Source organism: Pongo pygmaeus, chromosome 11 (assembly GCF_028885625.2).
Source record: "Pongo pygmaeus isolate AG05252 chromosome 11, NHGRI_mPonPyg2-v2.0_pri, whole genome shotgun sequence".
NCBI lineage: Eukaryota > Metazoa > Chordata > Mammalia > Primates > Hominidae > Pongo > Pongo pygmaeus.
The window spans coordinates 58,837,013-58,851,410 of record NC_072384.2 but is presented as its reverse complement, the minus strand read 5'-3'; the positions used below and the strand labels follow the sequence as shown (position 1 = coordinate 58,851,410).

Below are 14,398 nucleotides of genomic sequence, written 5' to 3'. Positions count from 1 at the left end.
GTTTTTTAATTGGGGCATTTAGCCTGTTTACATTTAAGGTTAATATTGTTATGTGTGAATTTGATCCTGTCATTATGATGCTAGCTGGTTATTTTGCCCAATAGTTGATGCAGTTTCTTCATAGTGTCGATGGTCTTTACAATTTGGCATGTTTTTGCAGTGGCTGGTACCGGTATTTCCTTTCTATGTTTAGTGCTTCCTTCAGGAGCTCTTGTAAGGCAGGCCTGGTGGTGATAAAATCTCTCAGCATTTACCTGTCTGTAAGGGATTTTATTTCTCCTTCGCTTATGAAGCTGAGTTTGGCTGGAGACAAAATTCTGGGTTGAAAATTCGTTTCTTTAAGAATGTTGAATATTGGCCCCAACTCTCTTCTGGCTTGTAAGGTTTCTGCAGAGAGATCTACTGTTAGTCTGATGGGTTTCCCTTTGTGGGTAACCTGACCTTTCTCTCTGGCTGTCCTTAACATTTTTTCCTTCATTTCAACCTTGGTGAATCTGACGATTGTGTGTCTTGGGGTTGCTCTTCTCAAGGAGTATCTTTGTGGCGTTCTCTGTATTTTTTAATGTTGGCCTGTCTTGCTAGGTTGGAGAAGTTCTCCTGGATAATATCCTGACGTATATTTTCCAGCTTAGTTCCATTCTCCCCATCACTTTCAGGTACACTAATCAAACATAGGTTTGGTCTTTTCACATAGTCCCATATTTCTTGGAAGCTTTGTTCATTTATTTTCATTCTTTTTTCTCTGATCTTGTCTTCACACTTTATTTCATTAAGTTGATATTCAATCATTGATATCCTTTCTTCTGCTTGATTCAGCTGTTGATAACTTGTGTGTACTTTCTCTAGTTCTCGTGCTGTGTTTTTCAGCTCCATCAGGTCATTTATGTCCTTCTATAAACTGGGTATTCTAGTTAGCAATTCCTCTAACCTTTTTTCAACTTTCTTAGCTTCCTTGCATTGGGTTAGAACATGCTCCTTTAGCTCAGAGGAGTTTGTTATTACCCACCTTCTGAAGCCTACTTCTGTCAATTCGTCAAACTCATTCTCCGTCCAGTTTTGTTCCCTTGCTGGCAAGGAGTTGTGATCCTTTGGAGGAGAAGAGGCATTCTGGTTTTGGGAATTTTTAGCCTTTTTGCGCTGGTTTTTCCTCATCTTCATGGATTTATCTACCTTTGGTCTTTGATGTTGGTCAGCTTCAGATGGAGTTTCTGTGTGGATGTCCTTTTTGTTGATGTTGATGCTATTCCTTTCTGTTTGTTAGTTTTCCTTCTAACAGGCCTCTCTGCTGCAGGTCCGCTGGAGTTTGCTGGAGGTCCACTCCAGACCCTGTTTGCCTGTATCACCAGCGGAGGCTGCAGAACAGCAAAGATTGCTGCCTGTTCCTTCCTCTGGAGCCTTCGTCCCACAGGGGCACCCGCCAGATGCCAGCCAGAGCTCTACTGTATGAGGTGTCTGTCGACCCCTGCTGGGAGGTGTCTCCCAGTCAGGAGGCACGGGGGTCAGGGACTCAATTGAGGAGGCAGTCTGTCCCTTAGCAGAGCTTGAGTACTGTGCTGGGAGATCTGCTGCTCTCTTCAGAGCCAGCAGGTAGGAACGTTTAAGTCTGCTGAAGCTGTGCCCACAGCCGCGTCTTCCCCCAGGGAGATGGGAGTTTGATCTATAAGCCCCTGACTGGGGCTGCTGTCTTTCTTTAAGAGATGCCCTGTCCAGAGAGGAGAAATCTAGAGAGGCAGTCTGGCTACAGCGGCTTTGCTGAGCTGCAGAGGGCTCCGCCCAGTTTGAACTTCCTGGCAGCTTTATTTATACTGTGAGGGGAAAACCGCCTACCCAAGCCTCTGTAATGGCGGACACCCCTCCCCACACCCAAGCTCAAGCGTCCCTCGTCGACTTCAGACTGCTGTGCTTGCAGTGAGAATTTCAAGCCAGTGGATCTTAGCTTGCTAGGCTCTGTGAGGGTGGGATCCGCCGAGCTAGACCACTTGGTTTCCTGGCTTCAGCCCCCTTTCCAGGGGAGTGAATGGTTCTGTCTCGCTGGCACTCCAGGCACCACTGGGGTATGAAGAAAACCCTTGCAGCTAGCTCAGTGTCTGCCCAAATGGCCACCCAGTTTTGTGCTTGAAACCCAGGGCCCTGGTGGCATAGGCACCGGAGGCAATCTCCTGGTCTGTGGGTTACAAAGACCACGGGAAAAGCCTAGTATCTGGGCCGGGGTGCACCATTCTTCACAGCACAGCCCCTCATGGCTTCCCTTGGCTAGGAGAGGGAGTTCCCAGACCCCTTGCACTTCCTGGATGAGGCAACGCCCCACCCTACTTCGGTTCACCCTCTGTGTGCTGCACCCACTGCCTAATCAGTCCTGATGAGATGAGCCAAGTACCTCAGTTGGAAATGCAGAAATCACCCACCTTCTGCGTTGATCTCGCTGGGAGCTGCAGACTGGAACTGTTCCTATTCGGCCATCTTGCCTGGAAGTAGTTCACTGTTTTTTTTAAAGCCATTTGGGGTATGTTAGATTATAGATAATTTATTCAGTATTGGAAGGAAACTGAAACAAGTTTATTGTTAATTATACTGTGATATGAATACTATTCTTCCATTTTGTATTAGGATATGGTTACAGCATTAAGTTTGCAAGTATACAATGTAATTGCTACCATGGAAATGTGAAAATCTTCCATTAAGGGTAATGGTTTTATGTTATCATCTTAAAATTTTCTGGATCAGCCTGGAAAGGAACAATCCTAAATAGACATAATAAGAATCTGCTTCCTTTAGTGTCTTCCACAATAATCTCAACATGCTTCCTAGCGTCTTCCTTCCACTATCTTCAAGATGCTTCCTAGGAGCTGGTTTGTGGTAACACTGTCAACTGAAGACGGGAAAGCTCTGCGAGTACTCCTAAGGTTTAGCCATACTGAGTGGGTAGGGGCGCTTGAGCCCTAGGAAGGGGCCATTTGTGATTGAACCTCTCTTCAACCTGTACTCTAAATTTACATTTCTTGCTTTTTCTTTTTCACTTAGAGTTTAGTAAAAACTCTCTGAAAGTTTTAGCTTGCTTCAGTCCAACTAAGGGGAGCCAAAGGAAAGATGTTTCACTTGAACCAAGAATGATGGACCCCCAGAATCCCGTGAGAACAATTAGGTGAACTAACAGGGGTCAGAGTGATTCTGGTAAAACTCAAGGAGACATAGCTTCTTTCCAGTAGCAAACTTTGCTACTTTTAGCATTCATTTACATTAGGAAATGATATTTTGTCATTATGTACTGCAGTTGCTGCCAGGGTAGTTAATTAAGTGAAGAGTACTTCCAATTTTCTCTCTTACTTGTCTTCCTCTTCTTTCTTCTGCTTTGAAGATGGTTGTTTATAGTCATTGACACATGTCAAAGAAGTAAGGACTAGAAAGACCAGGGGATTATATGAGATAAAAGATAGAATACTATTTAAAATTAAAGAATCTCTTTACACTAAATATCCCATATATATTTTCAAATGATTAAAAGTAATTTTACAGCCAGAGGCAGTGGCTCACACCTGTAATCCCAGCACTTTGGGAGGCTGGGGTATGCGGATCACGTGAGGTCATGAGTTCAAGACCAACCTGACCACCATGGTAAAACCCCATCTCTACTGAAAATACAGAAATTAGCCAGTCATAGTGGCATGTGCCTGTAGTCTCAGCTGCTTGGGAGACTGAGGCAAGAGAATAACTTGAACCTGGAAGGTGGAGGTTGCAGTCAACCGAGATTATGCCACTGCACTCTACCTGGGTGACAGAGTAAGACTCCATCTCAAAAAATATATATATTTTTTTTAATTAGAGGTTTAACTGTTAGGATTAAGCAATTTGAACGTAAAAGTCAAAGATAGCCATGACTTTTGAAATTACCGTCAGCTCAATATTAGATACAAATAAGTCATCTTCTAGTCTCAAACTAGTAAAAATTGGTGTGTTTCTTATTGGTTTTAGAATATATGACAGCAATTTTTGAAATTTTTTTTAGTTCTCAGAATACAAATATTAGTACTCCATTACTAGCTAATACATTATCTAAAGTTAAAAGGATTGGAACACACAGGTATATGAGGAAAATATTTGTGACTATTTTCACATGTGCCTAACTAGAGGTAAAAGTATATGTCTTGGTTTTTTTTCTTCTTTGCATGCCTGCTAACTTTGATTGGATGCCAGATATTGTGAATTTTACCTTGTTGGGTGCTGGATATTTTTAAGTTCCTATATTCTTGACCTTTGTTTAACCAAGGCACAGTTAAGTTACATCCTTGGAAAAGTTCGATCCTTTCAAGTCTTGCATTTAAACTTTATCAGGCAGAACTAGAACAGTGCTCATTCTAGGGCTGATTATCCCCTGCTCCTGAAGCAAGATCCTTCTGAGTACTCTACCCAATGCCTATGAATCTTGAGGTTTCCCACTCTGGTGGGTAGGAACAGGAACTATTCCCAGCCTGTGTGAGCACCTGGCACTTTCCCCTCACACATATTTTTTTCACCAAGGTATTTTTTTCACCAAGCCTCACACATATGTGCTGATCAGTATTTAGCTAAATACTCGAGGGGTTCCTCTGCAGATCACTGGAGTTCTCTGTGCAGCTCTCTCCCTTCCAGAATATTCTCCTGAGCACTTTAGCCACTTTGGTCTCCCTGAGCTTTCAGTTGCATCTTCTCATCTTAGGGAGTTTGCCAGGCTCCACCTGGATTACTCCTCCTTATTGCTGTATCCTAGAAGCTATCCCAAGGCAGTAAGCTGGGGCAATCACAAGACTCACTGAGTTTGTTTTTCAACTTTGTTATTTGATGTTCAGTTTCCTGCAAACTGTTGGTTCATGTATTTTATCTGTTTCTGGTTGTTTCATACAAGAAGGTAATCTAGTCCCTGTTACTCTATATTGGTCAGAAGTATAAATCTGATGTATAGGGATTTAATTTCAACTAGAAACTAATTTGAAGAGAAGGAAGGATATGAGGGCTATGTCAAACATTAATAAAGGACTGGTTGGATAAATTATGATATACCTATATAACAAAATTATGCAGCTGATCACAAAAATGAACTACAGATGAACTACAGTTACATGTTTTGGAAAGTTCTGTAAGGAATACTGTTAGTGAAAGAATTAAATTCATCCTTTTATTTCGTTATTCAATGAATATTTATTGAGCACCTCCTTTTATTTTCTTTAGAAACAGGATCTCACTATGTTGCCCATGCTGGACTCAAACTCCTGGGCTCAAGCGATCCTTCCACCTCAGCCTCCCCAGCAGCTGGGACTACAGGTGCTACTGTGCCTGGTTTATTGAGCCACTGTTTTATAGTAGCCACCATGCTAAGCATTTGGAATCCAATAATAGCAAGATACAGACATTGACTGGGCACAGTGGCTCGTGCCTGTAATCCCAAAGCTCATGCCTGTAATCTGCAGGTGGATTGCCTGAGCTCAGGAGTTTGAGACTAGCCTGGCAACATAGTGAAACCTCGTCTCTACAAAAAATACAAAAATTACCTGGACTTGGTGGTGTGCACCTGTAGTCCCAGCTAATTGGGAGGAGTTGGGAGAATCACTTGAGCTTGGTAGGTCGAGGTTGCAGTAAGCCCTAATCACACCACTGCACTCCAGCCTGGGTGACAGAGTGAGACCCTATCTCAGAAAAAAAAAAAAAAAAAAAAAGATGTAGACATTGCTCTGCCTTTAAACAGAGCTTGTTGATTTAAATTCTAGTACGTGGGAGGGAAGGTAATCGAAAATAAACAAACATCATGATTAATGTTAAATTCTGTAAAGGAAATATATAGAATGACATTCTAAGATGAATGGGGGGTCCTAATTTTAGATAAGGTGATCAGAGAAAATCTCTGTAAGGAAATAACATTTATTATCTGAGACATGAAGGATAAGGAGCCAGTCAACAAAACAGTATCCCATGCAGAGGGAAGAACAAGATCAAAGGCTCTGAGAAGGGCAAGAACTTAGCATGTTCAAGAAGCTGAAAATAGAAAGTGAGAAGAGGAGCAGAGTTATCAAGGACAAGAGTGGTGCAGAGGTGGTGGAAGTTTTCAGGAACCAGATTATAGAATGTTGTAGGCCTTGGTTAGGAGTTTGGTTTTTATTCTAAGCCGCAGAAAAGTGAATAGTAGTATTCCATTTATGTAATAATGCAAAATGGTAGTCATAGATAACGTATATATGATTTCTGGGAAGATATATTGATGTAATTAACCATGGCTGCCCCTGAAGTGTAGAAATAGAGATTGAAGGAATAGGTAGAAAGGCCTTTACTTTATACCCTTCATGACTGAATGTTTTAACTTGCGAGCATATTACTTTTCAAATTGAATAAAGTAGTGGATTTATGTTTTTAAAATAGTACTTATAAATTATTTTTAAAACAATGAGCAAAAATATGAACCAGAAATTTACAAAAGAGAAATACCAGTAAACCTGTGAAAAGATATTCAGCCTTACTAATGACCAGAAATAATGCAATCTAGATTTTCACCTCAAATATTGGCAAAAACAAAAAATACTGACAGCATCCAGTTTCATCGAGGATATAGGCACACAGATGCTCTCAGTTACTTTAATATGAGTATATATTGATCCAGACTTTGTAGAGGACAGTTTGACAGTATATTTCAAAAACTCTGAAAAGTACACATCTTAGTTTTTTTTTAGGAATTTATTTTAAGGAAGTAAATCGGGAGAACAAGTCCAAAAATATAGATAAAAAGTCATTATTTACAGCATTGTTTATAATAGTGAATAGTTGGGACCTATTATTATATATCAGTAGAAATTATTTAAGTTATGATATAGTTCATTCTGTTGCCATTAAAATTTATGATGAAGTTATATGTTTATCGACATATCAAGGTGTTTACAGGGTATTATTCAATAAAACCCTCTAGCAGTTTAGAATATTATGTATGTAGTAGAATTTCTTTCCTTAATTATGTGGATATAAGTGTGTATGTATCACATAGAGAACTCCTAGAAGTTTAATACAAAAATATTAAGGGTGATTTTTGCTGTGTAGTACAGCTTGTAATATTTTTTGTACTTTTAATATTTTTGGATTTTAATTTTTTATAACAAATATATGTTAATGCCGGCCGGGCGTGGTGGCTCATGCCTGTTATCCCTGCACTTTGGGAGGCCAAGGCAGGTGGATTGCCTGACCTCAGAGATTCGAGACCAGCCTGGCTAACTTGGTGAAACCCTGTTTCTACTAAAAATACAAAAAAATTAGCCAGGCATGGTGGTGCACCTTTGTAATCTCATTTACTCAGGAGGCTGAAGCAGGAGAATCGCTTGAACCCAGGAGGCAGAGGTTGCAGTGAGCTGAATTCGCACCATTGCACTCCAGCCTGGTGGAAGAGTGAGACTCCATCCATCTCAAAATAAAATTTAAACAAACAAACAAACAAACAAACAAAATATATATATATGTTAATTTTGCAGTGAGTGAAAGCTATAATCTATAAAAAAGGAAAATATAGGGAGTATTAGGTAATATAGAAAAGTTTAAGTATTTATGCATATAAGTTGATAAAGAGTAATGAAATTTAATTACAGTATTGGTTTGATCTGGAGTAACTGATGTTCATAATGCTTTTTGATTTTGTAGGACTAGAAGAAATTGCAAAAGAAAGAGAAAAACTAAAAAAGGCAGAAAGTGTCCAGATCAAAGAAGAAATGTTTGAGACTTCTGGGGACAGTTTAAATTGTTCAAATACAGATCACTGTGAACAAAAGGAAGATCTTAAAGAAAAAGATAACACAAATCTATTCCTTCAGAAACCTGGCTCTTTTTCCAAATTAAGCAAGCTTTTGGAAGTAGCTAAGATGCCTCCTGAGTCAGAAGTTATGACTCCCAAACCAAATGCTGGTACAAATGGGTGCACGTTGTCTTATCAGAACAGTGGAAAACATTCACTGGGCAGCATTCAGTCAACAGCAACGCAAAGCAATGTGGAAAAGGCAGATTCTAATAATCTGTTTAATACTGGTTCAAGTGGTCCAGGGAAGTTCTACAGTCCTCTCCCCAATGACCAGTTACTAAAAACGCTGACTGAAAAGAATAGACAATGGTTTAGTCTTTTGCCACGAACACCTTGTGATGACACTTCACTTACTCATGCCGATATGTCAACTGCTTCTTTGGTGACTCCTCAGTCTCAGCCACCATCTAAGTCACCTTCACCTGCCCCAGCTCCTCTTGGATCTTCTGCTCAGAATCCTGTTGGCTTAAATCCATTTGCTTTATCACCTCTTCAGGTTAGTACTGCTAACTGTAACTCATTTTTATATTGCTTTATGTAATCTTTGACCCCATGGAGATTTTTGCTCAAGGGGGATCACTCAAATAGTTAAAATATTCCTGCTACAGTTTGAAAACTAAAACAAGTCAGAATTTCTGTCACCCAGGTTCATTAGAACTACTGATTTCTAGCCTTGGTCTAAGTCTTTTTTAATTACTTTTTAACTTATTACTGTAATGGTATATCTGAAAGGAAGATTACTTTGGGGAACAAATAAGAACATGGAATTTAACATTTTTGTTGCTAATGTATTTCGTTTTCCTGTAATTGTAATAAATGGAAGAATATTTTTTGGAATTTGAAAAATAATTTCATATTCCAAACATTTTTCCTAACTTCTTAAAGTAATCTACTTCTCATTAATAAATGTTTTCTTTTTGCAGGTGAAAGGTGGAGTATCTATGATGGGACTTCAGTTTTGTGGGTGGCCCACTGGTGTGCTTACTTCTAATATTCCATTTACATCATCTGTACCTAGTCTAGGATCGGGGTTAGGGTTGTCAGAAGGAAATGGTAATTCATTCTTGACTTCCAATGTTGCTTCAAGTAAAAGCGAATCTCCAGTACCACAGAATGAAAAGGCCACTTCAGCTCAACCTGCAGCTGTTGAAGTAGCAAAACCAGTAGATTTTCCTAGTCCAAAACCTATTCCAGAAGGTAGGTACATTGAGATGGTTTACAGCCACTTACTCAATTTCAATATTATGGATTCCTATATTATAACTGAATATTTGACGGTTCTATATGTAGTTAATAAATCTTTTTATTTCCATGGTGTCATTTCCTATTCAAAATATTTGTAAAAGTTCTACTTATTTATCTTGACTTAGAAATGCAGTTTGGTTGGTGGAGAATTATTGACCCAGAGGACCTAAAAGCTTTGCTCAAAGTGCTGCATCTCAGAGGAATAAGAGAAAAGGCATTGCAAAAGCAAATTCAGAAACATTTGGATTATATTACTCAAGCCTGCCTCAAGAATAAGGATGGTATGTACCTAAAAAACCTTTCAGCTTTCTTTCTTGCTTAGTTATGAGAATTAATTATTCTAAAGCATATTTTAGTACAGTCTATTGGTCCTTCATATTCATGAGTTCCACATCTATGGATTCAACCAATCGCAGATCAAACAGAGTCAAAGAAAGATGGGTGCATCTGTACCGAACATATACAGACTATTTTTTCTTATCATTCTTCCCTAAATAATGTAGTATAACGACTATTTCCATAGCATCTACATTGTCTTAGGTACTATAAGTAACCTAGAAATAACTTGAAGCATATGGGAGGATGTACATAGATTACATGCAAATAGTACACCTTTTTTTTTTTTTTTTTTGTGCGAGAGTCTTGCTGTGTCACCTAGGCTGGAGAATGGTGGTGCAGTCATAGCTGACTGCATTCTCAAAGTCCTGGGCTCAAGCAATCTTCCTGCCTCAGCCTTCTGAGTAGCTGGGACTACAGGCACATGCCCCCACACCCAGCTAGTTTTTTTTTTTTTTTTTTTTTGTAGAGACAGGGCCTCACTATGTTGCCCAGGCTGGTCTCGAACTCCTGGCCTCAAGTGATCCTCTCACCTCAGCTTCCCAAAGTGCTAAGATTATGGGCATGAGCCACCACTCCTGGCCAACACCATTTTATATAAGGGATGTGAACATCTCTAGGTTTTGGTATTCATGGGGGCAGAGGGGGTCCTAGAACCAATCCCCCACAGATATCAAGAGAGAAATGATATCTTAATGCACTACTATTTTTTTCTGTTTTACTCAACAGACTGTTTATATTTTTTAAGTTGGTGTTACTGTCTTGTAGTTTTTTTTACACCCGTAGCATATTGTTTTGTGTTTCTTAGCGTGTTTCTACTTTTAAGAGTAAGCTGCCTGTACATACACAAGTGCATTTGTGTATGTCAAGTTAGATGTACATGGGTCTCCTAGAATTTTATTCACTTTCTGGAAGAAGTCTCTGAGGGGAAAAGCTTAATAAATGGATTTTTAAATTAATTTATTTTTAAATGTAGTTGCTATTATTGAACTGAATGAAAATGAAGAAAACCAAGTAACTCGAGATATTGTGGAGAACTGGTCAGTAGAAGAACAAGCAATGGAAATGGATTTGAGTGTCCTTCAACAGGTAGAAGATCTAGAAAGGAGAGTTGCATCAGCAAGTTTGCAAGTGAAGGTAAAGTCGACTTGGAATAAAATATGTTTTTAGGATAATGGAAGGTAATTAATGTTTATTACATGCCTCATATATGCTAGTTAATGTGCTGAATGTTTTTATTTTCTCTCATTTAATTCTGAAAACAATCCTGGATTAATTTGCCCATCTGTTAAGGAACCAGGCTCAGAGTAAGTAATGTGCCAATCATATAGTAAGTGCCTAAATGTGCATTTAAACCAAGTCTGACTCCAGAGCCCATGTTCTTTTTAGTAATCTTGCTACCTCCTTAATGGTATTCAGAAGTATTATTTCTGATGCGCAGTTCTTTACTGCCAGCAGAATTCCAGTTTCACTGAGATGAATGTGATGATCTAGTACAAATATTATCAAACTCCTGTTGTAGTGTTTCATATAGGGCCATGAACTTCCTTATATACAAGCCTTGTTATATGTCAGACTTTTACACTATATAGTTTAATTTGGAGACCAATATAGATATATCCAAATATATGTTATAGACCATTATGATATACTGACACATGCACACATACCCTACATATATATGTAAAGTTTTTATTTACTGATTTATTCATTCATTCCCTCATCTATCTGCTGGGTATTGTCATGTCACAGGTAATGATCAGAACTGGCTTCCAGTGGACAAACAAAAGGAAAGCTTTACCCTTGTGCAAGAATTTTTGGTTTTGTAAAGAGGGGTATAAAGGTCTCCTTAAAAGCATGAAAGGTTTAGAACCTGCTAAGGTTCTGTTTTGGTTTTGGGGTTTTTTGTTTTTTTGTTTTTTGGTTTTTTTTTTTTTGAGATGGAGTCTCATGCTGTCGCCCAGGCTGGAGTACAGTGGCATGATCTTGGCTCACTGCAACCTCCACCTCCAGGTTCAAGTGATTCTCCTGCCTCAGGCTTCCAAAGTACATGCCATGACGCCCCACTAATTTTTGTATTTTTAGTAGAGATGGGGTTTTGCTACGTTGGCCAGGCTGGTCTCAAACTCATGACCTCAAGTGATCCACCCAGTTTGGCCTCCCAAAATGCTGGGATTACAGTCATGAGCCACTGCGCCTGGCTAGAATCTGCTAAGGTACTAAAGGTTTAGAAACCTTAATCTCCATGTAATTTGATTTGAAATGCCTTGCTTTATTCAGAATGAGAAATTTATGGCATAATGCTATCCTATTTAATAATTGAGATTTTGTTTCATAATTAGTTTAACATAGGCATTTGGACACTTTTGAGGATCTCAAAAAATGTAGTTTTCCAAAGCTAATAAAATATCCCTTTCTTGTGACAAACGTAATTACCAACCTTGGGAAGCAAAAATTTATTATTGAAACTATTGTGCTAGTAAACTATGTCTCCTCCTCCAAGTTCTATAATACAGTATAAAAATGCCTCGTGTATTGTCATCTTCCTGGCATCTTCAACAAATGAACCCTTTCACACTATTTTATTTTCTGGAGAAATGAAAATTATTCCATTTAGTGCTAGAATTTTTTAACGTGTTTTTGGATCACTTATGTTACACATTTCACTGCCTTCTTAAATTGAAAATAAAAAGCCTGATTTAACTTATCATGGTGGCACAGAATCATCAGTATGAAGATCAGTTATCAGACAATAATTCCCTCAGGAAATGAGAAGAGGTTTTGCACCTAACCTAAATGATCCTAGTGTGCTTTGGTTTTAAAACTGCTACATCTACTTTCTATAGTCTGTGGTTGTCCTCTCAGATTGTCAGTTGATACTACTTGCTGGTTTAAATTTGATTGGTTCCATAAGCCCTATTTTCCTCCAGCTTTTTCCCAACTCATTTGCCAATTCTAGTTGACTGTTGGTTGGGAAAGTGTATCATCAGGCTTTTAAAAAATATGTGTAAAGTCAGAGTGTGGGCCTGAAACATTTTCCTGGTGACATACTCAGATTTTGGTCCTTTGACCTTATCACATTGCTGGCTGCTTAAATGTTCTTGGCTGTGTTATCAGTAGCTAAGATAAGTAGAATTTGCTTCATAAATTGTTTTAAATTCATAAATAATAATGTACAGTATCATGGAGTACATGGTGATGTTTTGGTACATTTAATGTATAGTGATCAGATCAGAGTAATTAGCATATTCATTATCTCAAACATTTACCATTTTTTTCTGTTAAGAATAATATCCTTCTTTAGCTACTTGAAACAATATATATTATTAACTATAGTCGTCGTACAGTGGTATAGAGCACTAGAATTTATTTCTCCTACCTACCAGTAATTTTGTATTCTTTTTTTTTTTTTTTTTTTTGAGACCAAGTTTCGCTTTTGTTGCCCAGGCTTGAGTATAGTGGTGCGATCTCAGCTCATAGCAACCTCCACCTCCTGGGTTCAAGCGATTCTCCTGCCTCAGCCTTCCTGAGTAGCTGGGATTACAGGCATGCGCCACCAAGCCCGGCTAATTTTTGTATTTTTAGTAGAGACAGGGTTTCTCCATGTTGGTCAGGGTGGTCTCCAACTCCCGACCTCAGATGATCTGCCCGCCTCAGCCTCCCAAAGTGCTGGGATTACAGGCGTGAGCCACCGCGCCCCGCCAGTAATTTTGTATTCTTTAACAAATCTCTCTTTATCCCTCCCTGCCCCCACTTTTCCCAGCCTGTAGTATCCTCTGCTCTACTTTTTACTTCTATGAGATCAGTTTTTTTTTCAGCTTCCACATGAATGAGAACATGCAGTGGTTAACTTTGTGTGCCTGGCTTACTTCACTTAAAGTAATGTCCTCCAGTTCCATCCATGTTGCCTCTAATGACAGGATATTTCATTCTTTTTATGGTTGTATATAGCATTCTGTTGTGTATACATGCCACATTTTCTTTATCCATTTATCTGTTGTTGAATACCTGGATTCATTCTGTATTTTGGCTATTGTGTATAGTGCCGCAGTAAACATTGGGATGCAGATGTCTTTTCTTTTCTTTTTTTTTTTTGAGATGGAGTTTCACTCTTGTTGCCTGGGCTGGAGTTCAATGGCGCCATCTCAGCTCTCCGCAACCTCCACCTCCCAGGTTCAAGCAATTCTCCTGCCTCAGCCTTCTGAGTAGCTGGGATTACAGGCATGCACTACCACGCCCAGCTAATTTTGTATTTTTAGTAGAGACGGGGTTTCTCCATGTTGAGGCTGGTCTCGAACTCCTGACCTCAGGTGATCCACCCACCTCAGCCTCCCAAAGTGCTGGGATTACAGGCATGAGCCACCACGCCCAGCCACGTGAAAACACGTCTGTTCAATACGACAGTTTTCTTTTCCTTTGGATAAATTCCCAGTAGTAGGATTGCTGGATCATATGATAGCTCTATTTGTAGTTTCTTGAGGAACCTACATACTGTTCTTCATAGTGGCTGTACTAGTTTACATTCCCACCAACAGTATGTAAGAGTTCCCTTTTCTATGCATTCTTACCAGCATCTCATTTTTCTTTTCTTTTCTTTTTTTTTTTTTTTTTTTTGAGTTGGAGTCTTGTTCTGTCGCCCAGGCTCTGGAGTGCAGTGGCGTGATCTCGGCTCACTGTAAGCTCCACCTCCCGGGTTCCCACCATTCTGCTGCCTCAGCCTCCCGAGTAGCTGGGACTACAGGCGCCCGCCACCACACCCAGCTAATTTTTTGTATTTTTAGTAGAGACGGGGTTTCACCATGTTAGCCAGGATGGTCTTGATCTCCTGACCTGCCCGCCTCAGCCTCCCAAAGTGCTGGGATTACAGGTGTGAGCCACAGTGCCCGGCCGTTTTTTTTCTTTTTTATAATAGCCATTCTAACTGGGGTGAGATAATATCTCATTGTGGCTTTGATTTGCATTTCCCTGATGAGTGGTGATGTTCAGCATTTTTTCATATATTTGTTGGCCACGTATATG

At 39.4% G+C, this 14,398-nt stretch overlaps 1 protein-coding gene across 50 annotated transcripts in view; it reads left to right on the top strand.

The window, feature by feature from the left end:
• Positions 1–14,398, top strand: part of BAZ2B (bromodomain adjacent to zinc finger domain 2B) — a 396,738-nt gene that overhangs the window by 357,751 nt on the left and 24,589 nt on the right. For all 50 annotated transcript variants that reach the window (XM_054477916.2, XM_063647532.1, XM_063647507.1 and 47 more), the window contains 4 exons: positions 7,645–8,294; positions 8,722–8,995; positions 9,169–9,324; positions 10,356–10,516. In XM_054477916.2, the coding sequence (XP_054333891.1) occupies positions 7,645–8,294; positions 8,722–8,995; positions 9,169–9,324; positions 10,356–10,516 (1,241 nt within the window). The remainder of the gene's footprint in view (positions 1–7,644; positions 8,295–8,721; positions 8,996–9,168; positions 9,325–10,355; positions 10,517–14,398) is intronic.